Source organism: Notothenia rossii, assembly GCF_949606895.1.
Source record: "Notothenia rossii genome assembly, chromosome: 9".
Taxonomy (NCBI): Eukaryota; Metazoa; Chordata; class Actinopteri; order Perciformes; family Nototheniidae; genus Notothenia; species Notothenia rossii.
The window spans coordinates 27,934,031-27,949,954 of NC_136907.1; the positions used below are offsets into that span (position 1 = coordinate 27,934,031).

Consider the following 15,924-nt stretch of genomic DNA (forward strand, 5'->3'; position numbering starts at 1 on the left):
GTGTGTGTGTGTGTGTGTGTGTGTGTGTGTGTGGTTGTGTCTGTGTGAGAGAGTCAGGACCTGTACAGTGAGGTGAGGTGTGTGTCAGTACAGGATGAGTGATTACAGTGGACAGTAATCCTGCACATGGATTAGCAGGTGGTATTAGGAGAGGGGGAGGGGGTGTAGCACACTTCCACCTCTGAACTCTCACAATATGGAGCAGCCGCTCACAGGGCCTAACCCCTGTCTGCTACCCCCCCAGAACACACTCCGGACTTTATAAGACGTGTGACACACACTTAGACAGCCCACAGGGATGATGTGACACCATGTAGTTATTGAAGGGAGATAATGTTGTGATTATTGATACACAATCTTATTTAATTGACTTCAAAACATAAAACATGTAGGTGCAATACGTTTATGGATGTCAGGTATCTACATTCCATCAATGTGAACTATGGCATTAGGTGAAGTTTAGGCTGAGCCAAAATGAAACTGAACACAGGTTTGGACATAGGCATGGGAGCATTTCTTGATTCTTCCTACTGTGTTCGTGTTATCACCATTATACTCCAAAGCAAATTCCTTGTGTGGCAATAAACCTGTTTCTGACTGATAAGAAAGTAGGGATATTGGAAAGAAAACTAAAGTATGCGATATGCCTTGATTTTAGTGTCTTCTTCTCTATAAAAGGAGGTGGGACTTTTTGTCAAGCTCTTGGTAAGCAGAAGGAGGGAAATGTAAAGCTTTCAACAAGTTGCTGTAAGTGTTCACTGACATCTGCTGGACAAACATCAACACTCTCTTTAAGAGAGCTGGGCTGTATGCTGGAGGACCCCTCCACCCCGCTCCATGCAGAGCTAGTGAGGATGAGGAGCACGTTCAGCCTCAGACTCATCCCTCCACGACACAGCACCAAGCGCCTCGGACAGTCCTTTGTGCCTGTAGCCATCAGGCTGCACAACCAAGGGCTAACCCTGAAACCCATCAATAACCTGCACTGAACTTTAATCATATCTGCACTGTATACACCCCCACATACAACTTATACCCGCTCTGATACCTGCACCTTAAATATATTTAACATATCTGTTCTGCTCACATATCTGTGTACATTAATCGGATCTTAGTTTAACTAGTTTTTTCAATGAATACTGTTAATACATGTTTATTCTTATTTTATTTGTCTTTTATTCTTTTTTACTTTTAATTCCTGTGTAACTCCATGTGTAATATCTGTGCTTCTTCTTATTCTGTTGCTGCCTTGAAACGTGGATTTCCCTACGGGGATTATTAGAGGTCCATCTTATCTTACCTTATGAACTGCCCTAATGGACATATTTGTGACAATGGTTTAGTGAGTTTATGATTTATATGACAGACAAACAATGGTATATTTTAATTTATTGAAATATCTACAATCATTTAAACACCTAGTAGAATTATTTGTATACCTTAATGTTTGAATCATAAAGACTTTCTCTTATATCTGTTAACCCTCTGGAGTCTAAGGGTATTTTCTTGATGTTTAGATGTTTCCCACCTTTTAAATGTACTTGTTATACATGGCACCCCATGTGTCACATATAAAAATGTTCAGGACAATCTCTGGTCTTGCTATGAATGTGAATTACTCACCTTAGAGCACTGTGTGATGAGATAAGTAGCTCTAAAGCTTAACATTTGACATCTGATTTTTGGAAAATCTTCAAAACTCTTGTGAAAACACAAATTTACTAATTTCATCCAATTGTTTTGGTGTTTTAGATTTGGTTACCAAAGACTTAGGATCACAAAAGTAGTGAAAGATTTGAATTACACTGTATATAAATGTGTAATTCATGTCTAAAATAAAAAAGATTAAATTCGAATTTTGAGTAAAACAGGTGTTTATCACTCTACTTTCACCACAGCAGGGACTGAGATACATTAGGACTGAATAATAACTTCATATTACATACCAAGTTTCATGTGATGTGTACAAATACAAATTGAGCATTCAAACTTTTTTGTTCAACTAACAATTTATTATAAATATGTTTTTTCAACCAACTATTTATATAAATATAAGAAACTGGAAAATCTCACTATTTACAATATTGAACATCAGAACTTTCAACCAACTCTTCATTATAAATGTCAAGACAGTATCAAGGTCTTTGTCTGTCTTCCAAGACAGTGGGTCTGGCTGCTATGTAGGTGGGGGTGATGGTGCATGGGCTGCTGTGTAGGTGGGGGGTACAAGTGCTATTCGAGACCTCCACGAGACCTCCTTGCTGGCTGGGTTGATGGTAATGGCTGTGGTGGAGCCTTTGTGCTGAGGTGTATCTTGACCTGGTGGCAGCCGCAGATGGAGGTGGAGGCAGCTGTAGTGATATGGAGAATCTATTTTGTCCCATGGTCCCAAGTCATTTTGTTCATGACTATCGATAAAAATAAATAAATAAATAAACCAATTGTTGAATGCCTCAAGAAATGCCTCATGCCGCATTTTACTGACCATCCTTTATTTTTTAAACCTTTCATGCTCTTAACCTTTTATTTTTTATATTACCATGTTTTATTCAATATGATCCTTTAGATAGCTTTTTATTTTTATTATTTTCTCCTTATAGCTTTGTGAAGCACCTTGAGAGTGCTATATAAATCAAATGTGTTATTATTATTATTGCAAGAACACTATTACCAGGGCCGTCTCTCCCTACAGGCCGATCATGCAGGCTGCGTGGGGCCTCACCTTGCGGGGGGGGGCCTCATCTCGTGGAGGGTGCCTCAACTGAGCCGAAAATGCCGCGCAAATAGTGTGGCACAGTTTCGCCGCTGCGAGGCTCCACTAGCACCCACCACAGTTTTACAGGTTTTTTTTCACTTTTAAAATTATCATTAAAATTGACAAACATCATATGTGTAATTTGGGGCACAATTCAAACGGAATCGAAAGATAATCTTTCTCTCCCCATTTACTTCAATACATAATTTTTCCGAAATAAGGTCCCATGGAGTTCCCCCGGAAAGGGAGGGACTTCGCCACTCTATAGACACAATGGTCTTTATTTGGATAGGCAGAGTGAGCCATACATTTAAGTTTGTAAATCAGAAATGAGCAGTAGAAATAAGAGAACTCCAGCAACAACACATTCAACACAGAACACATCCTCTTAAATAAACCTCAGTCCATATTCTGAATCAGGTAACAGAAAGACAGTACCGGCAGGGGGCAGGATGATAAATGTTCTGTGATAAGAATGATGACCTTATTCACTCTGTTACAGGATGCAACAGTGTTTTAAATCAATAGGCTTGTTTGAGAAGAGCTGTGGGCCTGCGGCTCACCTTGGGGGAGGTCTCAAAAAGCTTGCCTGAAGTCGGACACAGGCCCGGTTCCAGAACAAAATGTCTCAGGATGCATCTGAGATTAGAGAGGGTACAGTGGTAAAGTGCTATTTTTATAAGTAGGGAGTGGACCTAACACCCTATAGGGGGGTCCTCACCTCCTCTAGGAGGGTCCTCACCTCCTCCAGGGGGGTCCTAACCTCCTCTAGGAGGGTCCCCACCTCCTCTAGGGGGGTCCGGCACTTGCGGAATGCTGAGGGGTGGCGGTGTTTGGGGCAACGAAGACGGCTGCGGCTGCTCCGCCTCCGTGGCGGACGGGTTAGTGTCCACGACAGTGGGTAACGTAATGTCCCCATGATCTGAACTGTTATTACCTGCAGTAGATGCAGTGTTACTGCTGGCGATAAGGGCTGGTTGTTTTAACCATTTTCTGATGTCCATCACTGACTGCTGTGTAAGCACCTTGCAGATGACGAACGCGCAGCGGCACAGGTCACGCACACCTGACATAATTACTTACCGTTTAAATTAACCAAATAAATGCAGCAGACAATGTTATTAAACCACAATTACAATTTATTTTATTTCAACTCAATTCTTATTATTCTTATTATATGTAATAGCCTATTTTTCACTTTTTTTTTTTTCACTTTTCATTTTTCAAATGAGGGTATATACAGTGGCGGTTCTACGGGGTGGCACGGTGTGGCAACTGCCACCTCAGAAAAATGCCTTGCCACCCCAGCTGCCACCCCATTTGGCAGCTTTGTTTAGAAAGAAAAGTTGTGGTTCATCGGACATTTATGAGAGAAAATCTCTAATGTCCGAGTGCAAGTGAATGCAGCACAAGACGCGAGCCTTGTAACCCCTCCCCCCCCCTGGCGCGAGCTTGGAAATCTGATTGGCGGCGATTTCATTTGAACGGGAGGACAGTGCAAAACGAGAAGCATTTCGGATACAAGTAGACAGAAGGAATTAGGTATTTGCGGTCAGGGTATGGCTCGTATATATACAGTCTATGATAACGACTCAACTGAGGGTGCAATGCACCCTTATGCACCCCCGTAGAACCTGGCCTGGTCGGACAGCTCGTAGTCGGCTTCTTCTTCTTCTTCTTCTTCTTCTTCTTCTTCTTCTTCTTCTTCTTCTTCTTCTTCTTCTTCTCTAGGTTTTTGGCGGATTGCAAACAACTTTAAGGTGCATACCGCCACCTACTGTAAAAAAGGATTTGATCATTAAGTTATTGTAACTTTTGTCTTCACTTTCACTTAATATATCAATTTATGCAATTTCTACTTAATTTCATAAGTTGTTATTAATTCAACTCAGTTCTGTAAACCAGTTCAATGACCTCTACATTATATGAAGTCAATTTTGTCAACAGTGTGAATTGTGACATCTGACAATAAACAACAAAATATGATGGCAAAAAGTACAGTAAACTAAACCGACCTGGTAAAGCATTACCCTACTTTCAACTTTGTAACCAAAGCATTTGGTTTCTCTTCGCTGGATCGTTTTTATGATAATTAAATGCTATATATCCAATAGACGTGAACGCACCTCCTCCTGACCCGGATGTTTTGCTTCATGACGCTATGCTAGCAGGCTAAGCTATTTAGAGTCAGCCTGAGAAATACAAAAACAGAAGTTGTGAATGTGTGTCTTCAAAGTCAATTAAAATGCATTAGCACTGACTTAGCACGAGCACTATATGTAAGTCAACATAATGTCGCGAGTATCAAATATTTTTTGACACACGTTTTCTCATTTGAGCTCATTTAAGTTGAACTTCAATGGAGTTGGAGAACAGAGCAGTTACAAAACAACCACTGACAGTCTTCATTTTTGACATTTCTGACCGAATAAGTGAGTTAAGTTTCGGGTGGCGGGATGCTCCGGGAGGCCTATCCCTTCGTGGAGGACAGCTTCAGCCGCTTCCCGTCGCAGAGCAACATCTACGGGCTGTGTCAGGCCGGGCAGCACGAGCTGTTAGCGGCCACTCTCAAAGGGAAGGTGGTGTGCTTCAGGTACCAGGAGCTGCAGCACAAAATCCGACCTGTGGCCAAGGAGGTCCAGTTCACCTACATCCCAGGTACTGCCCGGAGGACGGTACCGTGCTGTAGAGATGGTGCATAGGCAATACAATGCAGTGAGGCAGACTCAGCTGTAAAACTGTGTTGGAAGAAGTACTCAAATAACAAATACTATGTTCCCTAAATACTCCACTACAGGTATAAGTCCGGATTTCAAAATCGTACTTAAAGTAAAAGTACTTATTCTGCACAATGACCCATTTGAGAGTAATATAAAGTACAGAAGAATTATAAATACTTAATGTATTTAGTAAGTATCAAAAGTAAGGTTAAATCAGAATGGATCTTTTCACAGTTTAATATTAATTTGGTTCATATTTGATCTTATTTTTTATACATAGAGAGCATTTTAGTATTGTAATGTGTCAATGTTGGACACATTTAGATATTAAAAAGACTGTCGTTTAGTAGTACAGTACTGCTTTATACTATATTAGCATTATCATGTGTTTTTATATGCACAAAGTGACTACTAACTGCAAGTGTTAAAATACATGTAGTGGAGTAAAAGTACAATATTTGCTTCTGAAATGTAGTGGGGTAGAAGTATAAAGTACAAAATATGTCAAAAAAGTACTTGACTACGATACTTGACACTACTTGACTAAATATACTTGTGAAGTAATAGCCTACAGACTCATTTTCCCTCTTGGAATGACAAAATGATGTTTTAAAAAAAAATCTTAGACAAAATTGAACATAGTTTACGTGTTGTTTCAAATACATGCAGTAAGATCACATTAATATATGGCCATGCACAGGTACAGATATGCACAAATGCAGTGTACACTCACTTAAGTATGCATACTTTACTTATTTAAGGTATCCTACTTTCACTAAACTTGAGGAATCTTATCTAATGCTGCTTTAGTCCTAAAGTCCTGAAAGCTGTGCTGCAGCTGTGTTGTCCAACAGCTGTTGATGCTGCAAGGATCTGATCCTGTCCTTTTTCTGTAGTCGATGCAGAGATCGTGTCAATCGATGCCTTCACTAAGTCTCCACCCAAAAGAGGCCTGGTGGTGGGCATCACATTCGTAAAGGTATTTGCATATATTTAAATTGAGGAACCACTGCATGTGTATACTTTACTATAAAGGTTGTTCATTTGTTCTACTATTTAAAAAAAAACCCAGTGTTAATAACAGCTGTACTCCTGCAGGACTCTGGAGACAAAGCCACTCCGTTCCTGAACATCTACTGTGACTATGAGCCCGGCTCGGAGTTCAACCTGGAGTCTATCGCACGTGAGTGAAGTGAGGAGCGTCCTGTGCACTGTTACTGTGACACACACTTCTCCTGCTGATTGTAGTGTGTGTTTCTAAACAGAGAGCTGCTTGAATCTGGAGCTGCAGTTCACGCCCTTCCATCTCTTCCACACAGAGTGAGTCTGCTGCTGCAGAGCTGTGATAAACTGTGGACCATTAAACAATACAATACACACTTCAGTTGTCATTGTAACTACAACTGGAGGCCGAACTAGCAAGATCAGGTTTTGTTGAGAATAACAGATCAAAAGAAATGAAAGGGACTCCTTCCTAATCTGTCAGTAAGGAGCATCGGATCCCTGTTCCTTTATCCCAGAAGGGTCAAAACACTGCAGTCACATTACAAAGACACGCGAAGCAGGGCAGAGGGACGTTGTTACAAACCAGTGGACAGACATTGCATGGCAAGTTGTTAAACTGGAGTTATGGTAACGTTTTACAGCTCTATTAATGTCCCACTATAAGAATCATCAGAATACTTTATTTAACCCCGGGGAATACACCAAAACGTAGTGATTATAAACAGGCAGCTAAATAATATGATGTTGTGTTAATTACAAATACAATTTATAATTGAATTACAGATTTATTTATTTTTCTGTGTCAGGGTGCAGAGTGAGGATGAAGGCAGAGAGACGGTGTTCCTACTGAGCGGCCATGACCAGAGGATCCACCTGTACAAGGAGGTCAGAGCAGAGCATGGGGGGGGGGGAATACCATCTTTACAAAACAAAAAATATAGATTTAATCCTTTCCCCCTCTTTATTTGTAAAACTAAATATCTGTAGAATTATAATACCTATTTGTTTATGTGAGTGGTTTTCAAGTTTAGGTATTATTAGTCAATGTTTTTTATCTCAGTATTTATATTAAAGAAATATGTTTTTAATTGACAAATGTAACTCAAGGAATCAGAATTATTTATTTATTATAAAATATTTGTGTTGTGTCCTTTTGATTATAGTTATTTGTCTAAATATTTATAAAAATGAAATTGTATTTATTCTTCTGTGAAAATGGGAAATAGAAATTGAAACAATAAAATCTGTAAAATATTCTTCATTCTTCATTTTGTCATAAATAAGTGAATAAACCAAAAGACCAGAACAGTAGTATTGTGTTCTAGTAAAGACTGTACAATGTGTATGAAGTGAATCAGACAAGGTTTGTTTGTCAAGGTCATTTGAGTTTGAACATGATTTGTTTTTCGGTCAAAGAGAAGACTTTATGAAAAGGGATGAAGGCTACAGTAAGGCTATTTTGAGCAAAATGCACATAACAATATGGTTTTGCATATCTGAAGGAGACATTCACTTTGACTTATGATGTAACATGACAGCATTACTCAGCCTGACTGTCCTGTTTCCAACAGAACTCCTCCCTTCACCAGTTTGAAGAGCAGCCGGTGCAGAGACTCTTCCCTGAACTAGAAGACCTGCCCAGCAAGTGAGTCTGAGCTGCCCTTAGCTCCATCAGCTCTGAAGCTGCTGACGTTTCACTGTGTGTGGAGGAGTTGGGTGAATAAGACCATCAAGTTTCTCGCTATCCAATTTTCTTTATTCTCAAATCTTCACTAAGAGACTATTCTGTTCATAACTCAGCCAGTGGATATATAAGCCATTTCACGAGGAAATTCAGTTACAAAGACATACTGTAACAGCATACACACATAGCAAGCACTTCTGAAGACAATAACAATGTAGTTATTAATATCATTATAAAATAATTAAAATAACCCAGCAGAAATATGAAATGCAAGAAAAAAAAGAGAAACGCGTCATCATTCTTCACAATAAATCAATGAGACACTGCATACAGAATAACGCCAGATATCAGTAACATCAATGTAGCATATTTGCTGAAAGTGATGTATCACTGCTGTCATATCAACAATGAGCAATGACCATACAGTATGTCAGCACATTTTCTGACTTCAATGTATGTAAAATCCATAACCCTCTGTATTTATTGTGTGCCCCCTCCTCTCCATGCAGTGTGCTGTGGTTGGATATGCTGAGTGTCGCTGGTGGCCGGAGACTCTCTGCGTTCGGCTGTCAGAATGGCTGTGTGGGACTGGCTCAGGTCTGCCAGACTGAACCAGGTGAGTCCCACCAAACTCTCAACAACCCTTCTGATTGGTTCAACGCAGTCACATGACTCCCCCTTCCTCCAAAGTGGGATAGTGGAACACATTGAAATCCCTACCTTCCTCCTGCTAGGGGTGCAAAACTGCACCTTTGGCATGGGTGTACATTTGTTATCTTTAAAATGGGATTCTTTGCATTCTGGGATTGCTAGTAGAAACTAGTGTACATGTTACGGGTGCTACTGGTTTCATTCTATTAGCTGAATGGTTGAGAGCACTACAAATAGGATAGAAAGATAGAAACTCTATTCATCCCAAATTGGGAAATGATTTTGTTACAGCAGCAGTGTCAAGCATTACTACACGAGTTCAACATGTTTAAAATATACAATAGCATACAAATGTTACAAAAATGTACATTAGCGTCAAGTAAGAATATATTTCACACTCATGCAGCCACTGTCAAACTAAATAAATACTGCACAGTGACTATAAAGAATAGTGCACAGTAGTTTGAACCATGCACAGTAAATACAATAGTGCACGGTAATAGAATAGTGCACAGTAAATTCAGAGTCATTTCAGCCAAGTTAAATCCCCTTTGTGGGTTTACTGTGGGTTACAGAGACTTGACATATAGTGTGTAATTGTTAGTAGCAGAGATACATTTGTTTGTATGAACCAGGTCCTAAATTCTCCTCTGATGGTACAGTATTTGTAGAATTTAACAAATTGGTTATGTATTAAATATAGATAAGATAAGACATACCTTATTGATCCCAAATTGGGAAATGTTTTAACTAGTGACTAGTTAGTGACTTCAAGATGGTGTGTGTGTGTGGTGATCATGATAATACTGCAGGATATTCCTATGTTCCTTGTATATCTTTTTGTCAGAGGTTCTGCAGAGCTGGCGGTTCCAGTTTGACAGTCCCATCTCTTCTGTGCTGCTGTTCCCTCTGAGCTGCCCCAGTGGAGAGGAAGGTAAGTCAGGGTGCTGTTTCACTTCTTCCGTCTGTCTCTTCATCCGTGTGCTCTTTTTGGATAAGTAGTGTGAACTATCTCTGGTAGTCACTGTGGATGCGTCTGGTCAAATCCACGTTTTTGATTTTGTCTTTTCCAGGTGTGGAAATAAAAAGTTACAACCTTCTGGTTACCAGCACTATAGAGATGGCAGTTGTCTACAGGTAAAAATAGTGATAGCTTTTTAAATATATCAGTGGAGAAATCAGACGTTTTCTGCTGTTTAGAACATGGCTCTATGCTGAGTTCAGAGCAGTGTGTTATCCGTATGTGTGTGTCCTCAGAGATGTGCAGGAGCGAGGCCTGTCCCGCTCCGTGTGTCTCTCAGAGAGCGATCAGTGGGACGCAGTGCTGTGTGCTCTGGTCATCGACCTGGACTTTGACGGTCAGAAGGAGGTGCTGTTGGGAACATATGGGCAGGTCAGAGCTCCTCTTCACTAATTCACTTTATTAATAATACTTCAAAGGATAAAGCTGGTGATATGGGTTTGAATTTTTTCACAAAATCCAATGAAAAAGATTTTAAAAAACAAACACTTGACTCTAATGTAAGTTTTGCAGTACAGACAGTACTTGTAAGTCTTTTTATGGGATTTTACAGATATAGAATAACAACAGACTTGTTCTAGAAGTAGAATAACATAAACACTAGTTTGATATAATGAAACATGATATGATAGACTATACTCAGGGTCCCTTAAAATAGACTCTATAGAAGAAGTGAAGTGCAGATATAGATGAAGGGCATTATCTGTGGATAACCAAAACTAATCTCAGCTAAAATCGAATGAGAATGATTGAGCGGTGAGGTCTCGATGATGAGGATGCTATCTCCCTTTCTTCCATGCAGGAACTGCTTTGTTACAAATTCCAGCCGGCAGGGACGGGAAGAGAGGAAGAGTTTCAGCTGCAGTGGAGGCGGAGCTTCAAGAGTCCTCTGCTGTCCATCATCTACTTAGACCTGACTGGCGACGGTTTGAGAGAGCTGGCTGTCCTCACACTTAAGGGACTGCATATTTTACAGGTACGTCACAGAAAGCTGTGTAAGGAATCTAAAATACTAATCAAAGCGCCATAGAAGCTTCCTGCCAAGGAAATTGCCTCTCTGTTGTGGATCATACTTTTTCAAAGCATATTGGCATAATAAATGAATCATCTGATAACCATTGTAATACAAAAGCATGCTTTTATTAGAATGTATATTATTCCTTATGTAGAAAAGGCTTGAACTTTTGCTGACCTCTACTGGCCAGCAAAATAAATCTCAACATCATTTCAAGAACTAATTTTACAGGCTCTTTGATTGGATTATCGGACAAAAGACACAAAAGTATCCAATGGATTTGAAAGTGAAAACACTTGTTTCCAACAGGACCAAGAAAACACAACAAATTGGAAGATATTCAACATAAAAAATATAAACAAGTTTGAGAAACACACAACAAAATCCTTCAACAAAGGAACGAAAATAATTAAAATAGCAATATCTTTCCAAATGTCACTATAAATTGTTTACCCTGTTAAATTGTAAAGCCTTAACCTGACTTTATTATCCAGTTTTTGATGCATATACTTGAGGTATAACAGACATATGTTCCATGACATGGCATCAGTTTATGAACAGGAACTTCACATGAATGCACACTGTCCCTATTTTCAAAGTGATATACTAAGTATGCACCATTGTTATGTGAAAATATTGATGCTTGTACCCATCAATAATAGTTTGGATATGATGCAGCTTGTGTTTCATCTGCTCTGAGCTGTACTGGCAGCAGTCCGATGCATTTAATAAATACTGAATTATTTTGCATCCACTGCAGTTTGTTCCTAAGGTTAGCTCTCAAACAACTGAGCAGAATGTGCATAATCAAGAGTCTACTGGCACATCTTAATAACATTCTGTGTTCCCATATTATAACATTTGAGACACAATTTCAGGTCCACCACAAGAAACATTCACCGTATTTATCCTTCCCAGCTTATTCTTATTTCCAAACAGGTTTTTCTGTTTTACTCAAATGTATTAAAAGCTTGGATCAATGACTCACTACCTTAAAATGTGTAATTTTAAAATGTTATTTCCCTGACATCGTACCCCAATAAAAGTAAAATATGATACGTAAAGCAAAATCAAAAGCTTGCATCTTGCCGTAACTGGCACATAATGTACACATAATAAATAAAAGAGGCTCGATAAAAGAACCTTGTGGCATCCCACATGTAATATCCTGGATGATTGAACCACCTCTATCAGAGACTCAACTTCTTTCTGTAAGGTAAAAAGTGAACTATTTTACAGCAGTATGACGAAAACCTATGCATTTTGACTTTGACAACATAATAGTATGTTTCATAGCCATTCTAGTAGGTTCAGTTGTTAGCCAAAACTTGAACTGGTCAATCAATCAATCAAACAAGTCTTGGGAGGCAAATTGTATTAAAATCCAAAAATATAATGCATTCAATCTCTGTGCATTTGTTACTGTCTACATTAAAAAGGTCACAAATCTTCCTTAGGGAGTCTGTAACAGACAGGAATCATAATGGTCTTCTAGTCTTTCAAAGCAACAGATCCATCCATGCTGTTTCCCAGCCCTCCACCTGGATGTGGCTCACAGATTGAATGCTACATCATTCCTTTTAAACAAGCACATCACACCTCAATTTGTTGCAATCACACCGATAAACGGAGTTACTGGTGAGATCAATTTCTGCACCTCGAGTGAAGCTATCAAGAAGCGTCTCTGACACTGTGTTCACAGCAGCTTTAGAGGTGCGAGGTACTTGATAACCTCACTCTTAGGCAATAAGATTAGCATAAAGTCCTCTCTGATTAAATATGATATCAGTTTCTTTACACGTACTTTGCGAATCTCCCTCAGAGCAACATAATTATCACCTCCGAGGCGTTGGATGTTATGAAACACATCTGCAGGAAACGTCTCCTTTAAGCAGCATCTACTGCACGCTATTGGAATGTCAGTCTCTCTTCACTGCCAAATCATATATTCTTGATGTGATATTTCCTAATTTTATCTGATTAAATATATCACAGACATCCAGAGCAACTGCTTCAGCATTAGCACTCACTACCTTCCCACAGTAGCATCTAGTTGTTCCCACGGCATTAAACACCACAAGCTCAATTCAACCAACAAACTCTAAACAATATCTACACAAAGCTACCCCTAATATCTGCACGGCTTTCCACTTGTCATACCAATAGTGCACATCTTTTATTTTATTATATTTGATTGTTACAGGTACAGTGGGGCAAAAAAGTATTTAGTCAGCCACCAATTGTGCAAGTTCTCCCACTTAAAAAGAGGAGAGAGGCCTGTAATTTTCATCCTAGGTATAACTCAACTATGAGAGACAAAATGAGAAAAAAAAATCCAGAAAATCACATTGTCTGATTTTTAAAGAATTGATTTGCAAATTAGGGTGGAAAATAAGTATTTGGTCACCTACAAACAAACAAGATTTCTGGCTCTCACAGACCTGTAATTTCTTCTTTAAGAGCCTCCTCTATCCTTCACTTGTTAACTGTATTAATGGCACCTGTTTGAACTCGTTATCAGTATAAAAGACACCTGTCGACAACCTCAAACAGTTACACTCCAAACTCCACTATGGCCAAGACCAAAGAGCTGTCAAAGGACACCAGAAACAAAATTGTAGACCTGCACCAGGCTGGGAAGACTGAATCTGCAATAGGTAAGCAGCTTGGTGTGAAGAAATAAACTGTGGGAGCAATTATTAGAAAATAGAAGACATACAAGACCACGGATAATCTCCCTCGATCTGGGGCTCCACGCAAGATCTCACCCCGTGGGGTCAAAATGATCACAAGAACGGTGAGCAAAAATCCCAGAACCACACGGGGGGACCTAGTCAATGACCTGCAGAGAGCTGGGACCAAAGTAACAAAAGCTACCATCAGTAACACACTACGCCGCCAGGGACTCAAATCCTGCAGTGCCAGACGTGTCCCCCTGCTTAAGCCAGTACATGTCCAGGCCCGTCTGAAGTTTGATAGAGCATTTAGATGATCCAGAAGAGGATTGGGAGAATGTCATATGGTCAGATGAAACCAAAATAGAACCTTTTGGTAAAAACTCAACGAGACGTGTTTGGAGGAGAAAGAATGCTGAGTTGCATCCAATGAACACCATACCTACTGTGAAACATGGGGGTGGAAACATCATGCTTTGGGGCTGTTTTTCTGCAAAGGGACCAGGACGACTGATCCGTGTAAAGGAAAGAATGAATGGGGCCATGTATCGTGAGATTTTGAGTGACAACCTCCTTCCATCAGCAAGGGCATTGAAGATGAAACGTGGCTGGGTCTTTCAGCATGACAATGATCCCAAACACACCGCCCGGGCAACAAAGGAGTGGCTTCGTAAGAAGCATTTCAAGGTCCTGGAGTGGCCTAGCCAGTCTCCAGATCTCAACCCCATAGAAAATCTTTGGAGGGAGTTGAAAGTCTGTGTTGCCCAGCGACAGCCCCAAAACATCACCGCTATAGAGGAGATCTGCATGGAGGAATGGGCCAAAATACCAGCAACAGTGTGTGAAAACCTTGTGAAGACTTACAGAAAACGTTTGACCTCTGTCATTGCCAACAAAGGGTATATAACAAAGTATTGAGATGAACTTTTGTTATTGACCAAACACTTATTTTCCACCATAATTTGCAAATAAAGTCTTTAAAAATCAGACAACGTGATTTTCTGGATTCTTCTTTTCTCATTTTGTCTCTCATAGTTAAGTTATACCTCGGATGAAAATTACAGGCCTCTCTCATCTTTTTAAGTGGAAGAACTTGCACAATTGGTGGCTGACTAAATACTTTTTTGCCCCACTGTATAACTATATTTTTTCAATATTTCATGTAAATATTGCTATATTTTATTGTTCTATTGGTTTTCTTAATTTTTTTATTTATAATTGTTTTTTCTGTTGGTCCTTTTCTTACAATTTATATTCTTTGACTGTGTTTATGTATGCACCAAGGTAAATTCCTCGTATATGTTAACCTTCTTTGCATTAAAAATGCTTCTCAAGAAAAAATTGTCCTACGATCTGCTTTTAAATAATAAATATCTCCCTTCTTGCAACTTTTCAGTATTGTCACTCTCACACGTCACACATCAGCTCAACTCAGACCCAAAAAGACATTGTCTCAGTGCGGATATTTCTCCTGTACAAATAAATTCCTCAAATCTGCCGGACATACTGTGCATGTCATCTGTTGTTGTTGTTGTGTTCCCTGTCTTCAGCACACTCTCCCCAGCACTGCTGATCTGGTCCTTAAGCGGCTCGCCCTGAGGGTGTCAGCACTCACAGCGGGCTCTGATCTGCAGTCAGCCAAAGAGCCGGACACTGAGGGGGGCGAGGCTCCAGCAAGAGAGGAGGAGCGTGCATCTCAGACATCAAGCTAGGAGAGACAGTGCCTTTGTTTCCATGAGTAAGTCCTGAAGACTCAGAATGGAGTTATTTACAGGTGGAGCGTGAAGGATTTTGTGCATTCCTAAACACTTACTTTTAGTTGTGTGGACAGGAACCAGCCATCACATTAAGCACCCAGAACAGTAAGGCACTGTTTTGTGGTTGAAAGCTGGCTGTAGGGGACGGTAAAACAAACTGATTGAAGAGCCCACATTAAGGTGTGAGGTGAGGTAAACTGTGTACAGTCGTTTGCAGTTAATAAATCACAGTTGGTTCTACACACTCACTGCTTTTGTTGTTTCTTTGGTATTTCTTGCTTGTGTTGTTATTGTGTTTCTTCCTTTGTGTAATCCACATGTGTCCAACTCATGGCCCGCAGGCAGGTGATGTATCCACTTGTCCATATTGGTTATATGTTCTATCGTGTACTCATTTAAACAAAGTATGAATCTTCATCTATACTGGTGTATAATGTAATCATATTTATACTACCGGCGTCTATAGTGTCTAACTATCTATATTTCGAATACCTCTATAGTGTATTGAATATATATCTATTAATACTGTTCATACTGTATACTTTAGCTTTTAATATTTGTCATATTTATTTAATACATATATATTACACTGCACTTTAATTATTGTCTTGCTCTTCTGATGCTAACAGTGGTGGTAGAAG

At 39.7% G+C, this 15,924-nt stretch overlaps 1 protein-coding gene across 3 annotated transcripts; it reads left to right on the plus strand.

The window, feature by feature from the left end:
- Positions 1-4,279: 4,279 nt before the first annotated feature.
- On the plus strand, positions 4,280-15,531 carry kptn (kaptin (actin binding protein)). Of its 3 annotated transcripts, none has more exons than XM_079648246.1 (13): positions 4,280-4,297; positions 5,189-5,413; positions 6,372-6,454; positions 6,574-6,658; positions 6,741-6,795; positions 7,287-7,365; positions 8,052-8,125; positions 8,674-8,780; positions 9,663-9,749; positions 9,889-9,952; positions 10,073-10,208; positions 10,639-10,812; positions 15,077-15,531. In XM_079648246.1, the coding sequence occupies exons 2-13, from the start codon at positions 5,212-5,214 to the stop codon at positions 15,236-15,238; spliced, it is 1,308 nt and encodes a 435-aa protein (XP_079504372.1). In that variant the 5' UTR covers positions 4,280-4,297; positions 5,189-5,211; the 3' UTR covers positions 15,239-15,531. The 3 variants fall into 3 exon arrangements, with proteins under 3 accessions (XP_079504372.1, XP_079504371.1, XP_079504370.1); XM_079648245.1 differs by lacking the exon at positions 4,280-4,297 and adding an exon at positions 4,565-5,034; XM_079648244.1 differs by lacking the exon at positions 4,280-4,297 and having other exon boundaries at positions 4,568-5,413.
- Positions 15,532-15,924: the final 393 nt, after the last annotated feature.